Below are 26,221 nucleotides of genomic sequence, written 5' to 3'. Positions count from 1 at the left end.
GTGTCTGTCTTTGTGTCTCTCTTTGTGTCTTTGTGTCTCTCTGTGTCTCTGTGTCTCTGTGTCTCTGTGTGTCTCTGTGTGTCTCTGTGTGTCTCTCTGTGTCTCTCTGTGTCTCTCTGTGTCTCTCTGTGTCTCTCTGTGTGTCTCTGTGTGTCTCTGTGTGTCTCTGTGTGTCTGTGTGTCTGTCTTTGTGTCTCTCTTTGTGTCTCTCTTTGTGTCTGTGTGTCTCTGTGTGTCTCTGTGTGTCTCTGTGTGTCTCTGTGTGTCTCTGTGTGTCTCTGTGTGTCTCTGTGTGTCTCTGTGTGTCTCTGTGTGTCTCTGTGTGTCTCTGTGTGTCTCTGTGTCTCTCTGTGTGTCTCTGTGTGTCTCTGTGTCTCTGTGTGTCTCTGTGTCTCTCTGTGTGTCTCTCTCTGTGTGTGTGTGTCTGTGTCTGTGTCTGTGTGTGTGTGTGTGTGTCTCTCTGTGTCTCTCTGTGTCTCTCTCTGTGTGTGTGTGTCTGTGTCTGTGTGTGTGTGTGTGTGTGTGTGTGTGTGTGTGTGTGTGTGTGTGTGTCTCTCTGTGTCTCTCTGTGTCTCTCTCTGTGTGTGTGTGTGTGTGTGTGTGTGTGTGTGTGTCTGTGTGTGTCTCTCTGTGTCTCTGTGTGTGTGTGTGTCTCACTCACCCAGGATCATGGAGACGGTCTTCATGAGGTTGAACACGGTCTCTCGGTGCCTCATCTGGCTCGTGTGCTGGCTCATCTGCTGGCTCTTGTGCCTCACGTAGACGAAGATGCGTGTGTAGACGGCCAGCATGACGGAGAAGGTGAAGAGGTTCAGCACGGCCCAGAACACCAGGTAGCTGCGGCTGTACATGGGCGCCATGGTGGAGCAGTTGGTCAGGTCACACAGGCAGTGCCATCCCATCGTGGGCACCAGCCCCATGACGATGGCCAGCAGCCAGATGAAGACGATGATGACGAAGACGCGCCTGGTGCTCATCTTGCTGTGCAGCTGCATGTTGAAGATGGTCTGGTGGCGCTCCACGGCCACGGCCAGCAGGTTGAGCACGGAGGCGGTGAGGCTGGTGTCGATGAGGCTCTGCCGGAGGAACCAGCGGTACTTAGTGAGCCTGATGGTCCACGGGCCGGTGTGGAACATCATGTGCAGGTACGACACACCTGAGGGGAGGCAAGCACCTTAGATTAGCACCGAAGTAGAATACTGTGATTTATGATGAATAATGAAAATAAATTTAAAAAAAAAGAGAGAAATTTGAGAAATACAAATAAAATAAGATCCCAGATCTGATGTACGTTAGAGGGTCTGGATCATGATGCATTAGTGGTCGTGATGGTGTGTTAAATGTCTGTCTCCTTGGGTGTTTCTCAATGTCGAGTAAAGCTGCTTCAGAGCCACTATTTCAAGCATGCTACGTCATCGAGTGCCGCCGAAGTACTGTTCCAATCTCCAGCATACTTGGAAATCTACCGAGCCCGGCGTACTCCGTTTGGAGAAATATCGAGGCTGCACATGAGTAGACTCAGCGGTCTTAAAATCCCCACAATGCTTTGCGCACGGACCAATTTCCCCAAATCTGTGGCGGAAGATGTAAGAGGCGGGGCCTCTCATATGACGCACATCTGCACACTTGCTAGCCTGTTCCACTCTTTGTTTTCCGAATGTCAGGAAGTATTCTTGACTCGCTTCTGAAGCAAGATGCTCGGCAGACATGTGCTACCAAGCAAGCGTACTCGACATTGAGAAACACCCCTTGTCTCCTCTCCAAATATGTGTCCTTGGCTGCTTCTCAGGTCGATTAAATGGAATCCTTGCGTCCCTCACTTGCGTTGTTTCCCTGCGTTTAGTCCCTCCCACCAGGAAGCATGGAGAGACGCAAGGAAACCACGAGAAGCAGGGAAATGAGTTTTAAGAGCAATGGGACGTCCTTTCCTCCGGAGCGTCACGTGAAGCGACGTCCGTTTGTGATGACACTGCACAGCTGATCGTCTGACAGCAGCTCTGTCCCCGTTGTTTTCACAAACACCCCCGCCTCTGTTAGTACACATTTACTGACACAAACATGTGTATCATCTGTTGTAGACCCAAATACATTAAATAAAATAAGAACTCATTCTCAAAAAAGATAAACGCCATTCTTAAAATGTATAAACGAAAAAGCGATCATGAAAATGTTTCCAACAAATGAATAAAATGATTTGACCACTTTGTTGTTCAGATATATCACATATTTGTAACTGAATGATGCATTCATTGAAACAGAACCCAGTATGAACTGAGGAGTGAGTCCCGTGAGTTTCATGTGTTTTCTTCACTCCGCTGGGAAACTGCTCTCATGTCAAGAAGCATCAGATCAGTGCATGCGCTGCATCGTCCAATCAGTGAGCGATACACAGTAAGGGGGCGGGGCGAGTGTCTGAGGGTTTCACCGGAGGATGGTCTGGTGGTTCCTCGGTTATCGCTCCTCCATTATCGCTCCTCGCTCCTCGCTCCTCGATCCTCTGGCAGAAATAAGCGCCATGGGACGCTACTCAAGATGGCGCAGACAAATCAACTTCCGGTGAGACCGAGGACCGAGGAGCGAGGAAATGAAAACAGCCGACCTGAGACGCAGCCCTCGTTGATAATGCACATGGTGCTGCTGTGATGCAGGACACATGTCTTATCCTATAAAAACTCAGAACAACATGAATCCTGCAGAGACGTTAATATCCGTTTGTTTCCACACGATTAAACTATTCAGAGAACAAGACGGGATGTAAACATTCAGTTAAGATAGAATATCGTATGGAAATATTAAAGAGAGTATGATCCATGGAGAGAAATAAGGATTTATCTCCTCCAGTGTTTCTGTGAACATGCGTCACTGCAGAGACTCCAGAAACAAACAAAGAAACAGACATGTGTTATCCCAGATGTGTGTGTGTGTGTGTGTGTGTGTGTGTGTGTGTGTGTGTGTGTGTGTGTGTGTGTGTGTGTGTGTGTGTGTGTGTGTGTGTGTGTGTGTGTGTGTGTGTGTGTGTGTGTGTTATTGATAATGGCTTTGCACTCGTATAACCCTGTTACTAAGATTATATATTTTTGGATCTATTCTTTTTATGAATCCCCAGAGCCTGTGAACAGACCTTTGTGAAATCAGTGATTATAGAACAAGGAGCCAGGGGCGCCGTAAGGGGGTGAAAAGTTAGGACGATTCTAAGGGCCCGTGACTGACAGGGGCCCAAACAATTTTAGAACATTAAGAAAAAAATGTTTAAGTAACCAATGTGATATATTTTCATGGGGCCCAAAATCCCTGGCGGCGCCGCTCAGTCCCCGAAACATCAGATTAGTGAAGGGAGGAAAGGTCACTTGGAAAACAATAAGAAAGTGTGTGTGTGTGTGTGTGCGTGTGCGTGTGCGTGTGTCATAGATTCAGCTGAGTCAGGCTTATTAACTCAAAGTGCACGCAGAGACACAAAAACATTATTTTAAACAGAAAAAAATGAAAAAATGAATAAATAAACATATAAAAAAAAATATGATAAAATAATGCAAAAATCAAATAAAGGGAAAAAATAATAATACCAAAATGAAATGAAACTAAATAATATAAAATCTAAATCCAGATGAAAAGATAAAGTAAGCAGTGAATGAAGCAGGTACCTGAGAACAGGTCGGCCACGGCCAGGTTCCCCAGCAGGTAGTAGATGGGGAAGTGGAAGCGGCGGTTCTTAAAGATGGCCGCCATCACCAGCAGGTTGGAGAAGATGACGATGAAACACACCATCATGCCGAGCGTCACGATCACGTAGTCACGGTCACGCCAGTGGGTGCTGATGTTCTTCCCGCTCGCCTCGTAGAAGAACCTCACGCTTTGGTTGTAGTAACAGCCGGGCGTGTCGTCCGTATCCGTATCCATGGTTACTGCGAGGGAGGGGGGCAGGAAGTAGAGCAGGGGAGGGGAGGAGTCAGAGGAGGGGTCAGGGGAAGGGGAGGAGTCAGATGAGGGGGAGGAGTCAGATGCGCCCACTGCGAGGGGGGGGGGATCGGGGGGCCATCAGAGAGGGGGGGCGTCAACCTGCAGGGTGACAAAATAGAGTACATTTTTTTTTAATAATAATACAAAATGTTTTTAAAATAAAATGATAATACTTAATATACTTAGATATCAATGTAGAGAGGTACAGTAATGAGTCCTAAACCCTGACATGAGTCAGCATTATGAGTCCTAAACCCTGACATGAGTCAGCATTATGAGTCCTAAACCCTGACATGAGTCAGCATTATGAGTCCTAAACCCTGACATGAGTCAGCATTATGAGTCCTAAACCCTGACATGAGTCAGCATTATGAGTCCTGAACCATGAGTCAGCATTATGAGTCCTGAACCATGACATGAGTCAGCATTATGAGTCCTAAACCCTGGCATGAGTCAGCATTTTAGCATGACGGTTTCGCTAGTCACAAAGTCAATGGTTTTCTGGATGTGTTTTTGGTTCATGTCAGTTGAATCCAGATGCAGGTGAAATCATGCGCCTTAATGGAAACATGTGAAAAGCTACAGGAGGATTGGGAACAGACAATAACACATTCAGTCTCTGACATGTTTGCTAAGTGTTGCTTTAAGCGCTTTTTAACAACAGACAAATACATTTTTCCCATTCCACCCTACAGCTGGTACATTTAAGGTTGCGCTTGTAACCCTTATCCCTAGTTTCACAGCTCAGGCAGTCTGTTTAGCATATTTACTACGTTACACATTAAAGGGGACCTATCATGCAAGATGCACTTGTGTACGTCTTTTCTACATGAATATGTGTCCCCGGTGTTCCAGGGAACTCACCAAGTGTCAGAAAACACAACCCTCTCTATTTTCCTCCATACCCAAATCTCTAAAAAAGGGGCTGCAACGGATCTGATAAAAACTGATCCAGATTTGAACACTGTCCTGACGTCAGGACGGTGGCGCTACGGCTATTGGGCCAACTCCACCAATCAGGAGGAGACAGCCACGGCCATTGCCGTTCGAAAGCGCTGGAGACGCTGTAGTACATATGCCAGGCCTCTAGATGATGCTGTTGCTCACTGAATCAACTTCTTACTATGGAGGAGTGGATTGAGCAGAGCCTATCTCCAGAACAAAAAGCACCTAAACGACGACATGTAGAGCGACGTGAAGAGCAGGTAGACCAACTGGAAAAGTATCACCATTCAAAAGCTTTCTGATGCGGGTCTTGAAACAAAGCAGAGAAATGATGACCGTTAGTGGCCACAGGTGAGAAAGCTCTCTCCAGAGCTACTGGAAGCCCAATCTCAGGGACCGGAGAAAGTGGAGCAATATTCTCTCCACGCCAAGCAACAGCCTGGAACAACCTCAGCCTATACAAGTAACCACGTAAGCCATGCTACTGATGCTGGACAGGTTTTCAGTGGCTGCACAATAAACAGCAACATACACATTAATGTAAATAAATAGCCAAATAATGGATCAACGCTCTCTGTCTAATATGTTCGCTAGCTGTTAGTGTTGTTGCATAGCAACCACCTCGCACTATGTTTCGTGCAGAAGGCAACAGAGGGACTATTTTATTTTGAACATCATTATTTACTAATAAAAACTATTTAAATTAGAGTGTGTATTTTTCTTTCATATTGCCACACTTGGTAACCGTTTTATAAAAGCAATAGCTCACTTCAGGCCGTGATATATGCTCAGTATATCACAGCTAAGGGGCGTGGTTCGGCCCGACGCGAAGCGGAGGGTCGACAACCCCCTTAGCTGTGATATAATGAGCATATATCACGGCCTGAAGTGAGCTATTGCATATATATATGTGTGTGTGTGTATATATATATATATATACACACACACACACACACACATATATATATATACACAGAAAGAAAAAGCCTGATAAATGTGGAATTAAATATGAGAAACATATATATATATATTCACTGTTCGAAATGGGGGGGAGCCAGGGGGAGCTTGACTCCCCTAAAGAGGGGGGGAGCCCAAATTTGTGTCACACAGACTAGAAATGTTGAGTTTCTGTAAATAAAAGTTCTTGAAAAGCTTTTGGATTCACAAGCAAAGAAGCGAAGGAGTCTAAAAATGACAACGGGAACGGAACAACTTTTAGTGGGTCGGCTGTAAGCGGCGTTAGGGTGGAGTTTGACAGCTCCACACGAGGGCCCTGACAAAAACAAATAGGGCTCCCCGAAAGCAAATGGGTCATTCGAACACTGCATATATTAATGCAGAAATGTTCCTCATGGAGCTGACATTCAGGAGATTGAAGAACCAGAATATCTAGATTAGCATCAGTAGCATGTTAGCATCAGCAGCATGTTAGCATCAGCAGCATGTTAGCATCAGCAGCATGTTAGCATCAGCAGCATGTTAGCATCAGCAGCATGTTAGCATCAGCAGCATGTTAGCATCAGTAGCATGTTAGCATCAGTAGCATGTTAGCATCAGCAGCATGTTAGCATCAGCAGCATGTTAGCATCAGTAGCATGTTAGCATCAGCAGCATGTTAGCATCAGTAGCATGTTAGCATCAGGAACATCATGAATGAAACAGCTCAAGGTCCACACAAGATAAAATCCTCATATTTACGGTAAACCTGAACTCAGCATTTAAGGACACACACACACACACAACAATGGAGACAGAGACACACCTCACAATTACACAATCAGCTATGTAACTCAATCTCTGCGCACACACACACACACACACCCTCTGTGTGTGTGTGTGTGTGTGCAGAGAGATGCCAAATCAAAAACAGAAAAATGTGAGAGACTCGAGAACAACACAAAGGAGACAACTGCAGGAAAAGAGTTTGACTGGAGGCGTGTATGTATATGCGTGTGTGTAGGCGTGTGTGTATGTGTAGGCGTGTGTGTATGTATATGCGTGTGTGTGTAGGCGTGTGAGTATGTGTGTGTTTAGAGAGGAAGTGAGAACATTTTCTCCCATTTCCCTCAAAGGCCTCCGTCGAGGCACGAGCCGTCAATCAACACTGAGCTGAACTACAACACACACACACACACACACACACACACACACACACACACACACACACACACACACACACACACACACACACACACACACACACACACACACACACACACACACACACACACACACACACACACACACACACACACACACACACACACACACCACACACACACACACACACACACCACACACACACACACACACACACACCACACACACACCACACACCACACACACACACACACACACACACACACACACACACACACACACACACACACACACACACACACACACACACACACACACCACACACACACACACACACACACACACACACACACACACACACACACACTCTTATTGTTTTCCAAGTGACCTTTCCTCTCCTCAAACTGATTTCCTTCCTTCACTAATCGGATGTTTCGGGACTGATCGGCTCCTTGTTCTATATTCATCAGTGATTTCACAAAGGTCTGTTCACAGGCTCTGGGGATCCATAAAAAGAATAGATCCAAACATATATCATCTTAGCAACAGGGTTATACGAGTGCAAAGCCATTATCAATAAGAGCTGTGTTCAAAAAATGCAGCTTCTGATTTAAATAACATTTATACCACTTTTTAATCAATGAAAAGTTTGCGTTCAGATGCTTTAGAGAATGTTCACTGGTTGTATTCATGGGCAAAACAACCAGTGTAGATATCATCCCATAAGCTCAGACAATGTGCTTAAGAATAAGGAACCAAATGGAATCACTTTACCCGACATTTGCTTCCCATTAAATTGGGATTTATGACACATTGATGTGGGTTATTGGTTGTTGTGAAAGTTTTTAGTAAACATCCTTTTGAGAAAAACAAACGAAACATCTTGAAAATGTACCAAAATGTCCAGCAGCATGAATAAAGGGTTACGGATGAAGGACTGAATAATAAAAGTCTGTCTGTCTTACGCGACTACTCCTGTATTTTTCCATGTTATGGGCATACTCACGGGTTCCCCACCATGTTATGGGAACAATAGCATGCTTATATCAAAGCAGGTGAATATAAATCTGTACAAAGTTCACCAAATAAGCAGCTGTGTCCAAACTGTTCCTCTTTCAGCAGATTAAAGAAGTCTTTATCAGTTTGAAGGACGCATGGAGTACGCACACTCGCTCTGTGAGCTTTGACAAATACTCTGAGTGTTTGCAGCAACAACAGCTCGTCCTTGGTGTGTGTTGTAACAACAGATCCACACACACACACACACACAGCTGTTTGCAGGTAAACACACCTGAGCCTGACCTGCAGCACAGAGGCTAGCTGGTTAGCATTTAGCGCTGGAGGAGAAACAAACCGAGCTAAAAGACGAGTAAAACAAAGCTTTAAAATAGACTTTTCTTGCAGAAAGAGACAGACCGATCACTCTCTAGTGTGTGAGAGATAGACCGATCACTCTCTAGTGTGTGAGAGAACTGATCACTCTCTAGTGTGTGAGAGATAGACCGATCACTCTCTAGTGTGTGAGAGAACTGATCACTCTCTAGTGTGTGAGAGATAGACCGATCACTCTCTAGTGTGTGAGAGATAGACCGATCACTCTCTAGTGTGTGAGAGATAGACCGATCACTCTCTAGTGTGTGAGAGATAGACCGATCACTCTCTAGTGTGTGAGAGATAGACCGATAACTCTCTAGTGTGTGAGAGATAGACCGATCACTCTCTAGTGTGTGAGAGATAGACCGATCACTCTCTAGTGTGTGAGAGATAGACCGATCACTCTCTAGTGTGTGAGAGAACTGATCACTCTCTAGTGTGTGAGAGATAGACTGATCACTCTCTAGTGTGTGAGAGATGGACTGATCACTCTCTAGTGTGTGAGAGAACTGATCACTCTCTAGTGTGTGAGAGATAGACCGATCACTCTCTAGTGTGTGAGAGATAGACTGATCACTCTCTAGTGTGTGAGAGATAGACCGATCACTCTCTAGTGTGTGAGAGAACTGATCACTCTCTAGTGTATGAGAGAACTGATCACTCTCTCGTGTATGAGAGATAGACTGATCACTCTCTAGTGTGTGAGAGATAGACTGATCACTCTCTAGTGTGTGAGAGATAGACTGATCACTCTCTAGTGTGTGAGAGATAGACCGATCACTCTCTAGTGTGTGAGAGATAGACCGATCACTCTCTAGTGTGTGAGAGAACTGATCACTCTCTAGTGTGTGAGAGATAGACTGATCACTCTAGTGTGTGAGAGATGGACTGATCACTCTCTAGTGTGTGAGAGAACTGATCACTCTCTAGTGTGTGAGAGATAGACCGATCACTCTCTAGTGTGTGAGAGATAGACCGATCACTCTCTAGTGTGTGAGAGATAGACTGATCACTCTATAGTGTGTGAGAGATAGACCGATCACTCTCTAGTGTGTGAGAGAACTGATCACTCTCTAGTGTATGAGAGAACTGATCACTCTCTCGTGTATGAGAGATAGACTGATCACTCTCTAGTGTGTGAGAGATAGACTGATCACTCTCTCGTGTATGAGAGATAGACTGATCACTCTCTAGTGTGTGAGATATAGACTGATCACTCTCTAGTGTGTGAGAGATGGACTGATCACTCTCTAGTGTGTGAGAGATAGACCGATCACTCTCTAGTGTGTGAGAGATAGACCGATCACTCTCTAGTGTGTGAGAGATAGACTGATCACTCTCTAGTGTGTGAGAGATAGACTGATCACTCTCTAGTGTGTGAGAGATGGACTGATCACTCTCTAGTGTGTGAGAGATAGACTGATCACTCTCTAGTGTGTGAGATGGACTGATCACTCTCTAGTGTGTGAGAGATAGACTGATCACTCTCTAGTGTGTGAGAGATGGACTGATCACTCTCTAGTGTGTGAGAGATAGACTGATCACTCTCTAGTGTGTGAGAGATGGACCGATCACTCTCTAGTGTGTGAGAGATAGACCGATCACTCTCTAGTGTGTGAGAGATAGACCGATCACTCTCTAGTGTGTGAGAGATGGACCGATCACTCTCTAGTGTGTGAGAGATAGACCGATCACTCTAGTGTGTGAGAGATAGACCGATCACTCTCTAGTGTGTGAGAGATAGACCGATCACTCTCTAGTGTGTGAGAGATAGACCGATCACTCTCTAGTGTGTGAGAGATGGACCGATCACTCTCTAGTGTGTGAGATAGACCGATCACTCTCTAGTGTGTGAGAGAACTGATCACTCTCTAGTGTGTGAGAGAACTGATCACTCTCTAGTGTGTGAGAGATAGACCGATCACTCTCTAGTGTGTGAGAGATAGACTGATCACTCTCTAGTGTGTGAGAGATAGACTGATCACTCTCTAGTGTGTGAGAGATAGACTGATCACTCTCTAGTGTGTGAGAGATAGACTGATCACTCTCTAGTGTGTGAGAGATAGACTGATCACTCTCTAGTGTGTGAGAGATAGACCGATCACTCTCTAGTGTGTGAGAGATAGACCGATCACTCTCTAGTGTGTGAGAGATAGACTGATCACTCTCTAGTGTGTGAGAGAACTGATCACTCTCTAGTGTGTGAGAGATAGACTGATCACTCTCTAGTGTATGAGAGAACTGATCACTCTCTAGTGTGTGAGAGATAGACTGATCACTCTCTAGTGTGTGAGAGAACTGATCACTCTCTAGTGTGTGAGAGATAGACTGATCACTCTCTAGTGTATGAGAGAACTGATCACTCTCTAGTGTGTGAGAGATAGACTGATCACTCTCTAGTGTGTGAGAGATGGACTGATCACTCTCTAGTGTGTGAGAGATAGACCGATCACTCTCTAGTGTGTGAGAGATAGACTGATCACTCTCTAGTGTGTGAGAGATAGACCGATCACTCTCTAGTGTGAGAGAGATAGACCGATCACTCTCTAGTGTGTGAGAGAACTGATCACTCTCTAGTGTATGAGAGAACTGATCACTCTCTCGTGTATGAGAGATAGACTGATCACTCTCTAGTGTGTGAGAGATAGACTGATCACTCTCTAGTGTGTGAGAGATGGACTGATCACTCTCTAGTGTGTGAGAGATAGACTGATCACTCTCTAGTGTGTGAGATGGACTGATCACTCTCTAGTGTGTGAGAGATAGACTGATCACTCTCTAGTGTGTGAGAGATGGACTGATCACTCTCTAGTGTGTGAGAGATGGACTGATCACTCTCTAGTGTGTGAGAGATGGACCGATCACTCTCTAGTGTGTGAGAGATAGACCGATCACTCTCTAGTGTGTGAGAGATAGACCGATCACTCTCTAGTGTGTGAGAGATGGACCGATCACTCTCTAGTGTGTGAGAGATAGACCGATCACTCTCTAGTGTGTGAGAGATAGACCGATCACTCTCTAGTGTGTGAGAGATGGACCGATCACTCTCTAGTGTGTGAGAGAACTGATCACTCTCTAGTGTGTGAGAGATAGACCGATCACTCTCTAGTGTGTGAGAGATAGACTGATCACTCTCTAGTGTGTGAGAGATAGACTGATCACTCTCTAGTGTGTGAGAGATAGACTGATCACTCTCTAGTGTGTGAGAGATAGACTGATCACTCTCTAGTGTGTGAGAGATAGACTGATCACTCTCTAGTGTGTGAGAGAACTGATCACTCTCTAGTGTGTGAGAGATAGACTGATCACTCTCTAGTGTATGAGAGAACTGATCACTCTCTAGTGTGTGAGAGATAGACCGATCACTCTCTAGTGTGTGAGAGAACTGATCACTCTCTAGTGTATGAGAGAACTGATCACTCTCTAGTGTGTGAGAGATAGACCGATCACTCTCTAGTGTGTGAGAGATAGACCGATCACTCTCTAGTGTATGAGAGAACTGATCACTCTCTAGTGTGTGAGAGATAGACCGATCACTCTCTAGTGTGTGAGAGAACTGATCACTCTCTAGTGTATGAGAGAACTGATCACTCTCTAGTGTATGAGAGAACTGATCACTCTCTAGTGTGTGAGAGATAGACCGATCACTCTCTAGTGTATGAGAGAACTGATCACTCTCTAGTGTGTGAGAGATAGACCGATCACTCTCTAGTGTGTGAGAGATAGACTGATCACTCTCTAGTGTGTGAGAGAACTGATCACTCTCTAGTGTATGAGAGAACTGATCACTCTCTAGTGTATGAGAGAACTGATCACTCTCTAGTGTGTGAGAGATAGACCGATCACTCTCTAGTGTGTGAGAGAACTGATCACTCTCTAGTGTATGAGAGAACTGATCACTCTCTAGTGTGTGAGAGATAGACCGATCACTCTCTAGTGTATGAGAGAACTGATCACTCTCTAGTGTGTGAGAGATAGACCGATCACTCTCTAGTGTGTGAGAGATAGACTGATCACTCTCTAGTGTGTGAGAGAACTGATCACTCTCTAGTGTATGAGAGATAGACCGATCACTCTCTAGTGTGTGAGAGAACTGATCACTCTCTAGTGTATGAGAGATAGACTGATCACTCTCTAGTGTGTGAGAGAACTGATCACTCTCTAGTGTATGAGAGATAGACCGATCACTCTCTAGTGTGTGAGAGAACTGATCACTCTCTAGTGTGTGAGAGATAGACTGATCACTCTCTAGTGTGTGAGAGAACTGATCACTCTCTAGTGTATGAGAGATAGACTGATCACTCTCTAGTGTATGAGAGAACTGATCACTCTCTAGTGTGTGAGAGATAGACTGATCACTCTCTAGTGTGTGAGAGATAGACTGATCACTCTCTAGTGTGTGAGAGATAGACTGATCACTCTCTAGTGTGTGAGAGAACTGATCACTCTCTAGTGTATGAGAGATAGACTGATCACTCTCTAGTGTGTGAGAGAACTGATCACTCTCTAGTGTATGAGAGATAGACTGATCACTCTAGTGTATGAGAGAACTGATCACTCTCTAGTGTATGAGAGATAGACTGATCACTCTCTAGTGTGTGAGAGAACTGATCACTCTCTAGTGTGTGAGAGAACTGATCACTCTCTAGTGTGTGAGAGAACTGATCACTCTCTAGTGTGTGAGAGAACTGATCACTCTAGTGTGTGAGAGAACTGATCACTCTAGTGTGTGAGAGAACTGATCACTCTCTAGTGTGTGAGAGAACTGATCACTCTCTAGTGTGTGAGAGAACTGATCACTCTCGTGTGTGAGAGAACTGATCACTCTCGTGTGTGAGAGAACTGATCACTCTCTAGTGTGTGAGAGAACTGATCACTCTCTAGTGTATGAGAGATAGACTGATCACTCTCTAGTGTATGAGAGATAGACTGATCACTCTCTAGTGTGAGAGAACTGATCACTCTCTCGTGTATGAGAGAACTGATCACTCTAGTGTGTGAGAGATAGACTGATCACTCTCTAGTGTATGAGAGAACTGATCACTCTCTAGTGTGTGAGAGATAGACCGATCACTCTCTAGTGTGTGAGAGAACTGATCACTCTCTAGTGTGTGAGAGATAGACTGATCACTCTCTAGTGTGTGAGAGAACTGATCACTCTCTAGTGTATGAGAGATAGACTGATCACTCTCTAGTGTATGAGAGAACTGATCACTCTCTAGTGTGTGAGAGATAGACTGATCACTCTCTAGTGTGTGAGAGATAGACTGATCACTCTCTAGTGTGTGAGAGAACTGATCACTCTAGTGTATGAGAGAACTGATCACTCTCTAGTGTATGAGAGATAGACTGATCACTCTCTAGTGTGTGAGAGAACTGATCACTCTAGTGTGTGAGAGAACTGATCACTCTCTAGTGTGTGAGAGAACTGATCACTCTAGTGTGTGAGAGAACTGATCACTCTAGTGTGTGAGAGAACTGATCACTCTCTAGTGTGTGAGAGAACTGATCACTCTCTAGTGTGTGAGAGAACTGATCACTCTCTCGTGTATGAGAGAACTGATCACTCTCTAGTGTATGAGAGAACTGATCACTCTCTAGTGTATGAGAGAACTGATCACTCTCTAGTGTGTGAGAGAACTGATCACTCTCTAGTGTGTGAGAGAACTGATCACTCTCTAGTGTGTGAGAGAACTGATCACTCTCTAGTGTGTGAGAGAACTGATCACTCTCTAGTGTGTGAGAGAACTGATCACTCTCTCGTGTGTGAGGGTTTATGTAAAGCAGCTGATGATGTGATCTTAGCACACACTTCAGACAGAGAGCCAGTCAGAGGCAAACAGGAAGCAGAGCCTAAAGAAGCTAAACCATTATCAAAGTCGTTTGTTACTTTATTGCATTTGTATTATTGATAACGTGTGCCTACTTTTTTATATAATATGAACGCTGTAATGTGAGGTCATTCATGGACTGCGTTGTTGTTGTTGTTGTTGTTAACAGTGATGGATTTAAAGCTGTGTGTAAAGACCATCTCAGCAGGCTAACATTCAGCTCTAGCTTTGTTCAGAGTCTCTGATGCCTCTTTCACATCTCGGAGCTGGAGCCTGAAAAGCACCGGTTGTTCCTGTTCACACGCAGCGGCGCCGCCTCTTAGCTCTGGAATGCGGTTCACTTCCAGCCCCAAAGAATATTCGGTCCAGAGGCAAGAGCTTCGGAGCTATGACGCGGCGTCGCTCACGTCTCTCTTACGTCGAGGCGTGCAGGAAACCTTACTTTGACCATCCGTTCGCTGTTATTGATCATTGTGGAGAGCAGGCAGACGTTTGTTATTATAGCAGCTATCGGATGGAATCAATACATGGGCTGCACAGGTTGTCATGTCCGACTATCACAAGTAGAATCATAATGAAAAACACGCCGGTAAAAAGTGCCTGTAGAAAACGGCTTAGCAAGTAGTCAGTTTAGCTTCGGTTGCTATGCTAACATCACCCATGTTATACCAGAGAAACTTTCATAACAGCGTTGTGATGCCAAACAGCGTCAATTCAGACTGACACACATTCACTTAAGGGGAACTGGGGATATGTATCAGCTGCTTGTGTGACAGTCAGACAGTGAATACTTTAGAGCCGTGTGAGCTAACCCGGAGCTAACGGGAGAATACACTCCCGTGGAAGAGCAGCCAGCACTGCAGCGGTCGCTAAATGAAACACATTAATAAACAATGAACCACGGCACTCTGGAGAAAAGTATAAGGTTGGAGAAGTCGTTATTTAATTTAATCTGGCTTCGTATGATTACAAGCAACACGATCATCGACCCGACGCAGTCCCCCGTTGTTGTTGTTGTTGTTGTGAGCGCCGTTGGGGAGAAGATCAGCGACGTAAACTGTGACGTCATGACGCAGCAGCGGCAGCTGGGCGGTGTGAACAGAGCGGGAGCTGAAAAGGGAAACCGGAGCTGAACCAGAAAAGCTCTAGGAGCTAGAAAGGGAAAAGCTCTGGTGTGAAAGCTGCAAGAGTTCATTTTGGAGTCAGATATTCAGAGAATCTTTAAAGCAAACGTCAGAAAAAGTCCCAGAAATCTGGATATTTGTTGCTTTCTATGTTTTAAATCATATGTTCACAGTTCATGGATCCTTCATAGTTACTGTGTCCTTCACAGTTCATGTGTCCTTCACAGTTCATGTGTCCTTCACAGTTACTGTGTCCTTCACAGTTACTGTGTCCTTCACAGTTCATGGATCCTTCACAGTTCATGTGTCCTTCACAGTTCATGTGTCCTTCACAGTTCATGGATCCTTCATAGTTACTGTGTCCTTCATAGTTACTGTGTCCTTCATAGTTCATGTGTCCTTCACAGTTCATGGGTCCTTCACAGTTCATGTGTCCTTCACAGTTCATGTGTCCTTCACAGTTCATGTGTCCTTCACAGTTCATGGATCCTTCACAGTTCATGTGTCCTTCACAGTTCATGGATCCTTCACAGTTCATGTGTCCTTCACAGTTCATGGATCCTTCACAGTTCATGGGTCCTTCACAGTTCATGGGTCCTTCACAGTTCATGTGTCCTTCACAGTTCATGGATCCTTCACAGTTCATGGGTCCTTCACAGTTCATGTGTCCTTCACAGTTCATGGGTCCTTCACAGTTCATGTGTCCTTCACAGTTCATGTGTCCTTCACAGTTCATGTGTCCTTCACAGTTCATGTGTCCTTCACAGTTCATGTGTCCTTCACAGTTCATGTGTCCTTCACAGTTCATGGATCCTTCACAGTTCATGTGCTAAAGAATGTTTCCACATGCAGGTCTTAGCCTTCATCTGTACATTTGCTGCTTCTCTCTCGTTCTCTCTGGACTCAACAGAAAGCGGCTCAGAGTGCACGGCGGCGTTTTCTGTATTTGCACGAGTGTGTGTGTGTGTGTGTGTGTGTCCCCTCCAGCTGTGTGTGTGTGTGTCCCCTCCAGCTGTGTGTGTGTGTGTGTCCCCTCCAGCTGTGTGTGTGTGTGTCCTCCAGCTATGTGTGTGTGTCCCCTCCAGCTGTGTGTGTGTGTGTCCCTCCAGCTGTGTGTGTGTGTGTCCCCTCCAGCTGTGTGTGTGTGTGTCCCCTCCAGCTGTGTGTGTGTGTGTCCCCTCCAGCTGTGTGTGTGTGTGTCCTCCAGCTGTGTGTGTGTGTCCCTCCAGCTGTGTGTGTGTGTGTGTGTGTCCCCTCCAGCTGTGTGTGTGTGTCCCCTCCAGCTGTGTGTGTGTGTGTCCCCTCCAGCTGTGTGTGTGTGTCCCCTCCAGCTGTGTGTGTGTGTCCCTCCAGCTGTGTGTGTGTGTCCCCTCCAGCTGTGTGTGTGTCCCTCCAGCTGTGTGTGTGTGTGTGTGTGTCCCCTCCAGCTGTGTGTGTGTGTGTGTGTGTCCCCTCCAGCTGTGTGTGTGTGTGTGTGTGTGTCCCCTCCAGCTGTGTGTGTGTGTGTGTGTGTCCCCTCCAGCTGTGTGTGTGTGTCCCCTCCAGCTGTGTGTGTGTGTGTGTGTGTGTGTCCCCTCCAGCTGTGTGTGTGTGTGTGTGTGTCCCCTCCAGCTGTGTGTGTGTCCCTCCAGCTGTGTGTGTGTGTCCCTCCAGCTGTGTGTGTGTGTCCTCCAGCTGTGTGTGTGTGTGTGTGTGTGTGTGACTCAGTAAACAGCAGTTTGAATGGAAACCGGTCATTACAGCCGCCACACCCGCCTCTCCTCCTCAACTTTACACAGGAAAGGTTTTATCACATCTGAAGAGGAAGTGTTGTTTGTTTGTGACCTTTACCTCCAGGTGAAAGCAGCATCTCATGAAGAGAGAGGATGCAGATATAAAAACCCAGATGTTCCACATGAAGAAACCTCTCCAGCAGCTTGAGGAGACATGAGCAGGGGACACTAAAGAGTGACGCACACAGCTGGAGACCAGGGGACACTAAAGAGTGACGCACACAGCTGGGAGAACAGGGGACACTAAAGAGTGACGCACACAGCTGGGAGACCAGGGGACACTAAAGAGTGACGCACACAGCTGGGAGACCAGGGGACACTAAAGAGTGACGCACACAGCTGGAGACCAGGGGACACTAAAGAGTGATGCACACAGCTGGGAGACCAGGGGACACTAAAGAGTGACGCACACAGCTGGGAGACCAGGGGACACTAAAGAGTGACGCACACAGCTGGGAGACCAGGGGACACTAAAGAGTGACGCACACAGCTGGGGGACCAGGGGACACTAAAGAGTGACGCACACAGCTGGGAGACCAGGGGACACTAAAGAGTGACGCACACAGCTGGGAGACCAGGGGACACTAAAGAGTGACGCACACAGCTGGGAGACCAGGGGACACTAAAGAGTGACGCACACAGCTGGGAGACCAGGGGACACTAAAGAGTGACGCACACAGCTGGGAGACCAGGGGACACTAAAGAGTGACGCACACAGCTGGGAGACATGGGGACACTAAAGAGTGACGCACACAGCTGGGACGTTCAGGATCATAAAGCTGAACAACTGTCTCTGTTAAAATAAGACCATAAAACATTTCAGGTAAGTTTCCAACAACAATGTGATCACATGACTCCTTCTGATGTCACTGCAGATCTGCTGTAGCTAACGTAGCTAACCTAGTCATTTCAGATATACTGACAAACACTAACAGTTATGAGACGACTCACTCTGAATAGCGACAGTTGTTCAGCTTTAATTTAATAAATAGCAAACAAGCTACGTGGGTTGTAGCATTTCAACTCTTCTGCTGACACCGTCTCAACACTTGCTAACACTTAGCCAAAGTTAAACTTCCTTCGAGCCATGTGACATTTAGAGATCACGAGAGCTGTGGCTCAGTTCTGATTCGTCCCCGTGTTATACAGCTGTGCAGTTTGTGAATTTGGACTGCATAGCGTTGCCTCAAATCTCACACGGCTGCAGGAAGTGCCCAATAGCTCCGGTAGCTAGCTAGCTACATTATTGCTTAGGGTGGCAACTCATTACACACAGTTCAATAACCCAATCATACATGTATAGTTGGGGAAAAAAAGGTATACAGGTTTAGGGCTGTGCGATTATGGCAAAAATCATAATTACGATTATTTTGGTCAATAATTGATATCACGATTATTAAATACGATTATTCATTGACTTTGAAAACATCCATTTATTGAACTTTAAAACACAAATAATAATTTGAACAGTATCTTTTTAACTGTTGATTTCCCTGAACGTATAATTCAACTGAAAAACCAATACAAAAATAAATGATACATTTAAATAAATAATATCAAAATAATAAATACCAATAAACAAGATCAACAAATATTTTGGAGCGCACTTCAACAAGCTACTAAACATATATAAATATGATAAATACAAATAAATGAGACCAAAATAAATTAGATCAAATATGTTGCACTGTCACAACCAAGCAAAACAAAATAATTGTTTTTTTCGATTATGTTGTTTTCGTAATTGTGGCAGGCCAAAATCGTAATTGGGATTAAAGTACGATTAATTGCACAGCCCTATACAGGTTTAACTTTTACTGGTACACCAGCGCCACTTGAATGCTACGTTGAGTGTGGGAACGTCCAACCTCTTGGCCGTTATAAGAGCACTCTCCGGTATTCAAGAGTGTATTTTAATACATTTACATTGGGGAAAACGTAGGTACTCTTAACATAAAATATAAGTACAGAAGTCCCACAGCACGGCCACTATCGTACAAGTGTAGCCACTAATGGGGAAAGCACAGCAGTGCATCACGTCAGCGTCTGCTTTTATACAAATCACACCATCTCTGAAGACTGTGCTGACAGAGAACTGTAATCCGCCCTGAGCTCTGATGGATGCATGGGAACCACGTGGATAAAGGCACAACTTGAATTAACCTCACATTAAACTTACAGAATGGGTATTTCGATCTCTCTGTCTGTACACACAGAAAGATTGACAATCAAGTTGCCTTTGACTTGAGAAACCCTGAGGGCTGAATCTTTAAAGAGCTGTGTTTCAAGGTTTCTTATTTAAATCTCGGTGTCTCTGATGTTATCTGTAATCTGTGACGTTTGTTTTTCAGCTCCACATTTCCTGTGACGCCTTTCAGACGAGATAGAGTTTCAGAGCGCTTTCTCTACGTAAATACTGTCCGAGCGCCTCATTGACTCAAGAGTTAACATCAAGTCACGTGTCAAGCAGACCCAGCTGCTAGAGAGCGAAGACCCTCTCAACTTAGAAATGCTGAATCCTTAGAGATCTGCTTGAAAGGAAAAGGTCTTCTTGAACTGCTGTGACTGTGGACACGTGTTAGGATAATGCTGCTACTGCCCAACTCTTTTGGATGTCCTGTCTTGACTTTTTTTTGTAAGTTAGTGTAAGGTATGTCGTGTCTTGTAACTATCTTGTTTCAAAGAATGAAAAATGTATAAACATATTGTTTAAATTAAAAAATAAATGCTAAATCCTTGAAGTTATACGTTTAAAAACATGCATTGCACTAATACTGGAGGCAGTGAGGGCTTCGTCAGCTTCTCAACAACACGGTCTTCTCTACGCGGCTAAACAAATTAAATGCAAACTACTTTAACTCTGGAAAAAGGTGAGGTCCCTCAGGTGAGGTCCCTCAGGTGAGCTGTGGATCCCAAATGTCATTTATAGCTCAACTAATGTTTATATTAGGGCTGTGCGATTATGGCAAAAATCATAATCACGATTATTTGGGTCAATAATTGATATCACGATTATTAAATACGATTCTTCATTGACTTTGAAAACATTCATTTATTGAACTTTAAAACAAATAATAATTTGAACAGTTTCTTTTTAACTGTTGATTACCCTGAACGTATAATTCAACTGAAAAACCAATACAAAAATAAATAAATTAAATTATACATTTTTATTTACATTTAAATAAATAATATCAAAATAATAAATACCAATAAACAAGATCAACAAATATTTTGGAGCGCACTTCCACAAGCTACTAAACATATATAAATATGATAAATACAAATGAGACCAAAATAAATTAGATCAAATATGTTGCACTGTCACAACCTAGCAAAGCAAAATAATTGTTTTTTTCGATTATGTTGTTTTCGTAATTGTGGCAGGCCAAAATCGTAATTGCGATTAAAATACGATTAATTGCACAGCCCTAGTTTATATGTTCCCAAAATGCAAAGCCGTTCCCTGCTCTGCTTACATGTCAAGGCTGCTGCAGAGAGGCCTATGAATACAAATGCTTTAAACAACATGTGCAAGAGGGGAGCCTCAAATGGCGCATTTCCATTGCAGCGCGTAGCTCGCTTTAAGCGTGCCGTGTCGTGCCGTCCCCTTTTTTGGTTGTGCTTCCACTAGGCCTCGTTCCGGCGCGGCACGGCGCGGGGCCACTTTTTCCCCTCTTTTCTGGCCCTAGAAAATTGTGGTTCTATCGGGGCCAACAAACAGGGCTGAGTCGGGCTGAGTATGCTAAACTAGAGAGAGGAGCGCTGGCAAGAGGGCTAGAACTACAACAAGATGGACATATTTGACCGTGATTTAATTGTAATACACGTTTCAAAATGATGCCGAAGTAACAACATACTGATACCGGTTAGTAAAAACCATGAATTAATGCTTTGTCAAGTCTGCAGACAGACGGCAGGCGAAAAACCTTTTAAAATTCGTGTTTTTCTAGATGGAGATTGGCTAAGCTAACGCAGTATATGCCCCGACCGTCCACACTCACAACAACGGCCTATACAGACATAAATAAGGCAGCGACTGTATTCACCATGACACAGGCAGTCTGTGGTGTGTACTTGTTTCACTTTTGTCGAGTTTCTGAACATATATAAGGAGCTGTGAGCTCTGAGTGCTAACAGCTAACGGCTGTGTTGTGTTTTCTGGAGTTCTCATTGAAGATGACGTCACGGCTCCGCCTACACTGCGTTACTATAGTAACTACCCCAGTTCCTAAACTGTAATGGAAGCGCAGCATGAAGTGAGTCGGCCCTGTTAAGGCCCAACGCGGCCAAGCCGTACCGAGCCGTACCGAGTGTGGCCGAGGCCGACCGTGTAGTGGAAATGCGCCAAAAGTGTCCAAGCACAGATAGCAGAGATGTTCACAATAAGAGGCGTCTGGTACAACCAAAAGCATTTCTTACAGCTTCAGTTTCAGGCAGAAGGGATATGTGATGTCAGGTTATAGTTTTTAGTGAATGAATCCATTTTGGGATCTGTTGGAGCGAAACCAGCTCATCTAATGAAGCAGATTGTGATGAAGGACTTGTGTGTTCCAGCTGTTATTCAGACCCTGAGCGCGGCCTTGCAGAACCTCCCAGAGGTGAGTCAACACCGTGTAACCTTCACTGACTCCGTTTATTACAGCGCTGTAAACTATGGGGCCGTCAGGAAAAACAGGAATAAGCTCCATCTAGCAGCAGGTAGTGGGTTCACGTTAGGGCTGTGCAATTATGGCAAAAATCATAATCACGATTATTTTGGTCAATCATTGATATCACGATTATTAAATACGATTATTCATTGACTTTGAAAACATCCATTTATTGAACTTTAAAACAAATACAAATAATAATTTGAACAGTATCTTATAACTGTTGATTTCCCTGAACGTATAATTCAACTGAAAAACTTTAAATAAATAATATAAAAATAATAAATACCAATAAACAAGATCAACAAATATTTTGGAGCGCACTTCCACAAATCATATATAAATACAAATAAATGAGACCAAAATAAATTAGATCAAATATTGCACAGTCACAACCTAGCAAAGCTAAATAATTGTTTTATTCGATTATGTTGTTTTCGTAATTGTGGCAGGCCAAAATCGTAATTGCGATTAAAATACGATTAATTGCACAGCCCTAGTTCACGTCTCCACATCATGGTCAGATAGAGAGTGTTTCGTACGATTTCAACAAACAATAGTATTTGTTCTGGTGTTTGTAAAGGATATTCTGCTCCCTGAATGTGAGGAATACGTCATTATGACTCGTAGAGAAAGGTATCTGAATTTAAATGAGCTGTAGTTACACTCATCAGGAGGCAGAAATATGACATGTTCGATCTAAAATGGAAGAAAAATGACTGTATTTGTAGAAAAGTGAAACTTATAAAATACATAAGGGACATATTGTTTTTGGCATTATCTAAATCCAGTTAAGTTAGTTGAGCGGTTTTGATGTTATTTTGTGAACAATTTGTACTTCTAGTTATACTCAACATGTTAATTAAAACTGCAATATCACATGCGTTATCTGAAATGGAAAAAATATGCTGTGTATTTGGAGACTTTAACACAAAATCTCAACCCACTATCTGACTTGTTGTCAAAGTAAATGAACTGGTAGTTAAAATAAATCCACTGGTTTAAATCACTGTGTGATTCCAGTGAGACAGAAACCATTTCCCTTTGTTAAACTAACATTTATTGCACTTTCTGTTGTCCTTGAACGCATCTTAAATGGCAGAAATAATGGTGTACTTTTCCTCCACTACATGTATTTAATACCTTTAGTTACTTCACAGATGTGGATGAATGATGTGAAATATAACCAAGTGTTAAATCAGACTTTAGTTCCACCTGGAGTAAATCCACAAGCTACCCTGCAGTATACAAAGTCATTCAAACTAGCTGCACCTTTACCAGCTTTGAGAACACTTTCATGATCAATCATTATAAAACATATCATATATATTATTCTGAAATGGACCAATCTGCACAATGACTACTTTTACTGTACTTTCACTATATTTTGATGAGAATACTTTTCTACTTTCACTTGAGGAACATTTTGAATGCAGTACTTTTACTGTAACAGAGTATTCCTACACTCTGGTACTTCTACTTTTACTCAAGTACAAGATCTGAGTACTTCTACTTTTACTCAAGTACAAGATCTGAGTACTTCGACTTTTACTCAAGAACAAGATCTGAGTACTTCTACTTTTACTCAAATACAATATCTGAGTACTTCTACTTTCACTCAAGTACAAGACCTGAGTACTTCTACTTTTACTCAAGTACAAGATCTGAGTACTTCTACTTTTACTCAAGTACAAGATCTGAGTACTTCTACTTTTACTCAAGTACAAGATCTGAGTACTTCTACTTTTACTCAAGTACAAGATCTGAGTACTTCTACTTTCACTCAAGTACAAGATCAGAGTACTTCTACTTTTACTCAAGTACAAGATCTGAGTACTTCTACTTTAACTCAAGTACAAGATCTGAGTACTTCTACTTTCACTCAAGTACAAGATCTGAGTACTTCTACTTTTACACAAGTACAAGACCTGAGTACTTCTACTTTTACTCAAGTACAAGACCTGAATACTTCTACTTTTACTCAAATACAATATCTGAGTACTTCTACTTTTACTCAAGTACAAGATCAGAGTACTTCTACTTTTACTCAAGTACAAGATCAGAGTACTACTACTTTTACTCAAGTACAAGATCTGAGTACTTCTACTTTTACTCAAGTACAAGATCTGAGTACTTCTACTTTTACTCATGTACAAGATCTGAGTACTTCTACTTTTACTCAAGTATAAGATCTGAGTACTTCTACTTTTACTCAAGTACAAGATCTGAGTACTTCTACTTTCACTCAAGTATAAGATCCGAGTACTTCTACTTTTACTTAAGTATAAGATCCGAGTACTTCTACTGTATACATGTGCTGTAGTTTCTCCCTGATACTGAACATGAGGAGCGGAAATATACAATATAAATGTGTATTTGTAAACGGCAGATATAAACTGGTAGAGTTGTTCTCTCTCTTTCTGCAAAGAGAACACAGAGAAGTTGAAGTAAATGGAGACAGAAGTGTCTCTGCTACATGTTGGACACTAGAGACAGGCTTTTCCACAGAAACTGAGATCCACAGGAACCCTGAACTCACCTGGTGTTCGGGTCGCAGATCAGGTAAATCCGGTCGTCGAGTTCAAACGCAGTCCCTGAACGCAGCGGGAGGTGGATTCAGTGAAACGGGGTTCTGGTTCTGGTCTCTTCTGTTTCTGGTTCTGGTTTTTAGTGTCGAGGCTCCATGACTCTTTCCTTTCTTTAATTCCGATACTCACAAAGCTTCACCTGCGCAGCGCGATCCGGCTCACCTGGCGGAGGGATCTGCAGTGAGGCGTTCAGGGCGCGGTGCGCTGCTGCACAAAGAGCTGCAGACGCACACACACACACGCACACACACACACGTACACGTACACACGCACACGCACGCACATACACACACGTACACGCACACACACACACACACATACGCAGGAGCAACAGCCAATCAGAGAGCAGCTGGGAGGAGCTTGAGGACGAGGGGCAGAGGCGCGGGAAGGTATTTTGCTGCGGTGCTGTCCGATGTGCTAATTACGCAAGGGGGGGGGGGGGGGGGGGGGTGACGTTGACATACACAAAACCACACACACACAGTGAATAACAATGGACTCCAGTGCACGCTATTACGGGCACTATAGAGCAGTGGTTATCAACTGGTCAGGCCTCGGGACCCGAAACTTTGAACCACTCAAATCTATTCAACAAAACATTGTGCTGTAATATACGCTTTTCAGCATACACTATTAATTAAAGTGAAGTACAGTGCATATATCCCTTATATCCCTTCACAGAACTAAAGAATGCTTTAAAGGTTTAATGAGATGATGGAATCAAAGCTGAACTGTATTTATAAAAAGGCCCACATGCTGAAAACCCAACCCCAGCAGGGGGTCTGGGGGGATTTTTAGAAATACTAACATATAAACTACGCATTCTGGTACACTCTGAGAATAAAATAAATACATCTATTACTACCCAACATATTAATAATATTTGATGCCATTGTTTGTTTGTCACTTTGTTCTGACAGCTTGCTGCTCCTCACAGAGAGAAGAGCAAAGAGGAGATAGTCTGTGTGAATTACTTTGTGGGTAAGGGTAGATAGCTCCCATTGTTCTGTGACCTGTCAGTCATCAAGCCGGGGGTCATATTTCATTATGTGTTCATTTCTATCTGAAGTTGTACCCATGGATGTATAAAGAATAGTTCTACCGCAAAGTTATTCTCCGTGGGGACTTCCGGCAACCATCTTGATTCTGATTGGCCAGAAGACTCGAAAAAACATCAGCAAAGATGTTTTATTGAGAAGATGAACACTTTTTTTTCTTCACTCACACATCTGCGACCCACTCGAAATGGGTGTCGCAACCCACCAGTTGAGAGCCACTGCTATAGAGCACGCACAAAAGCACGAGAACACACACACACTATTAAATAAATAGTAAAATATATTAAAATATTATTTTACCAACAATGTGTAATTTACATTCATTGAAGTAGGCTATCAAGGCATTGCTAATTCCACTGCAGTCAAGCCAGCCTCCACTTGGGAAAACGCAGTCAAGCCAGCCTGCACGTTATATTGCGGTGCGCGAATATCCTATGCATTACGGTAGAGGCCTGGAAAAACTGCCTTCAAAATAAAAGCGCTTACTCGGTCAATAACAAATATACCAAACATATTCATACTGGAGATTAAATTAAGAAATATGTACTATATAATGTGATCAATAATAATTTAAAACAAACTACGTATCACTACCACATTATAACTGAGTGAATGTAAAACTTAAGGAGTTTAAAAATAAAATACTTTTGAAATCTCATATGGGCCTTCTGTTTTTAGATAAGAATAAATACAATACTGTCAATCATCAAATACTTATTTCACTTCAGTGTGATAGCAGGACACCCCAACTAGTCACTCAGAAAACATCAGGACATTCTGATGTAGAGTTTCAAAATAAAAGACCTTTGAAATCTCTATA

At 43.6% G+C, this 26,221-nt stretch overlaps 1 protein-coding gene across 1 annotated transcript in view; it reads right to left on the bottom strand.

Moving 5' to 3' along the window:
• Positions 1 to 24,576, bottom strand: part of LOC117484581 (lysophosphatidic acid receptor 2-like) — a 35,888-nt gene extending 11,312 nt beyond the window's left edge. Inside the window, exons 1-3 of the mRNA XM_034132999.1 lie at positions 24,295 to 24,576; positions 3,642 to 4,056; positions 662 to 1,156 (exon numbers count right to left, since the gene is read on the bottom strand). Of these exons, the coding sequence (XP_033988890.1) occupies positions 662 to 1,156; positions 3,642 to 3,897 (751 nt within the window). The 5' untranslated portion in view covers positions 3,898 to 4,056; positions 24,295 to 24,576. The remainder of the gene's footprint in view (positions 1 to 661; positions 1,157 to 3,641; positions 4,057 to 24,294) is intronic.
• Between the last annotated feature and the right edge of the window lie 1,645 nt (positions 24,577 to 26,221).

The sequence above is a fragment of the Trematomus bernacchii genome, unplaced genomic scaffold (assembly GCF_902827165.1).
Source record: "Trematomus bernacchii unplaced genomic scaffold, fTreBer1.1, whole genome shotgun sequence".
Classification (NCBI taxonomy): Eukaryota; Metazoa; Chordata; class Actinopteri; order Perciformes; family Nototheniidae; genus Trematomus; species Trematomus bernacchii.
Note: the sequence above shows the minus strand (reverse complement) of the source record. Positions and strands in the feature narration are given on the sequence as shown.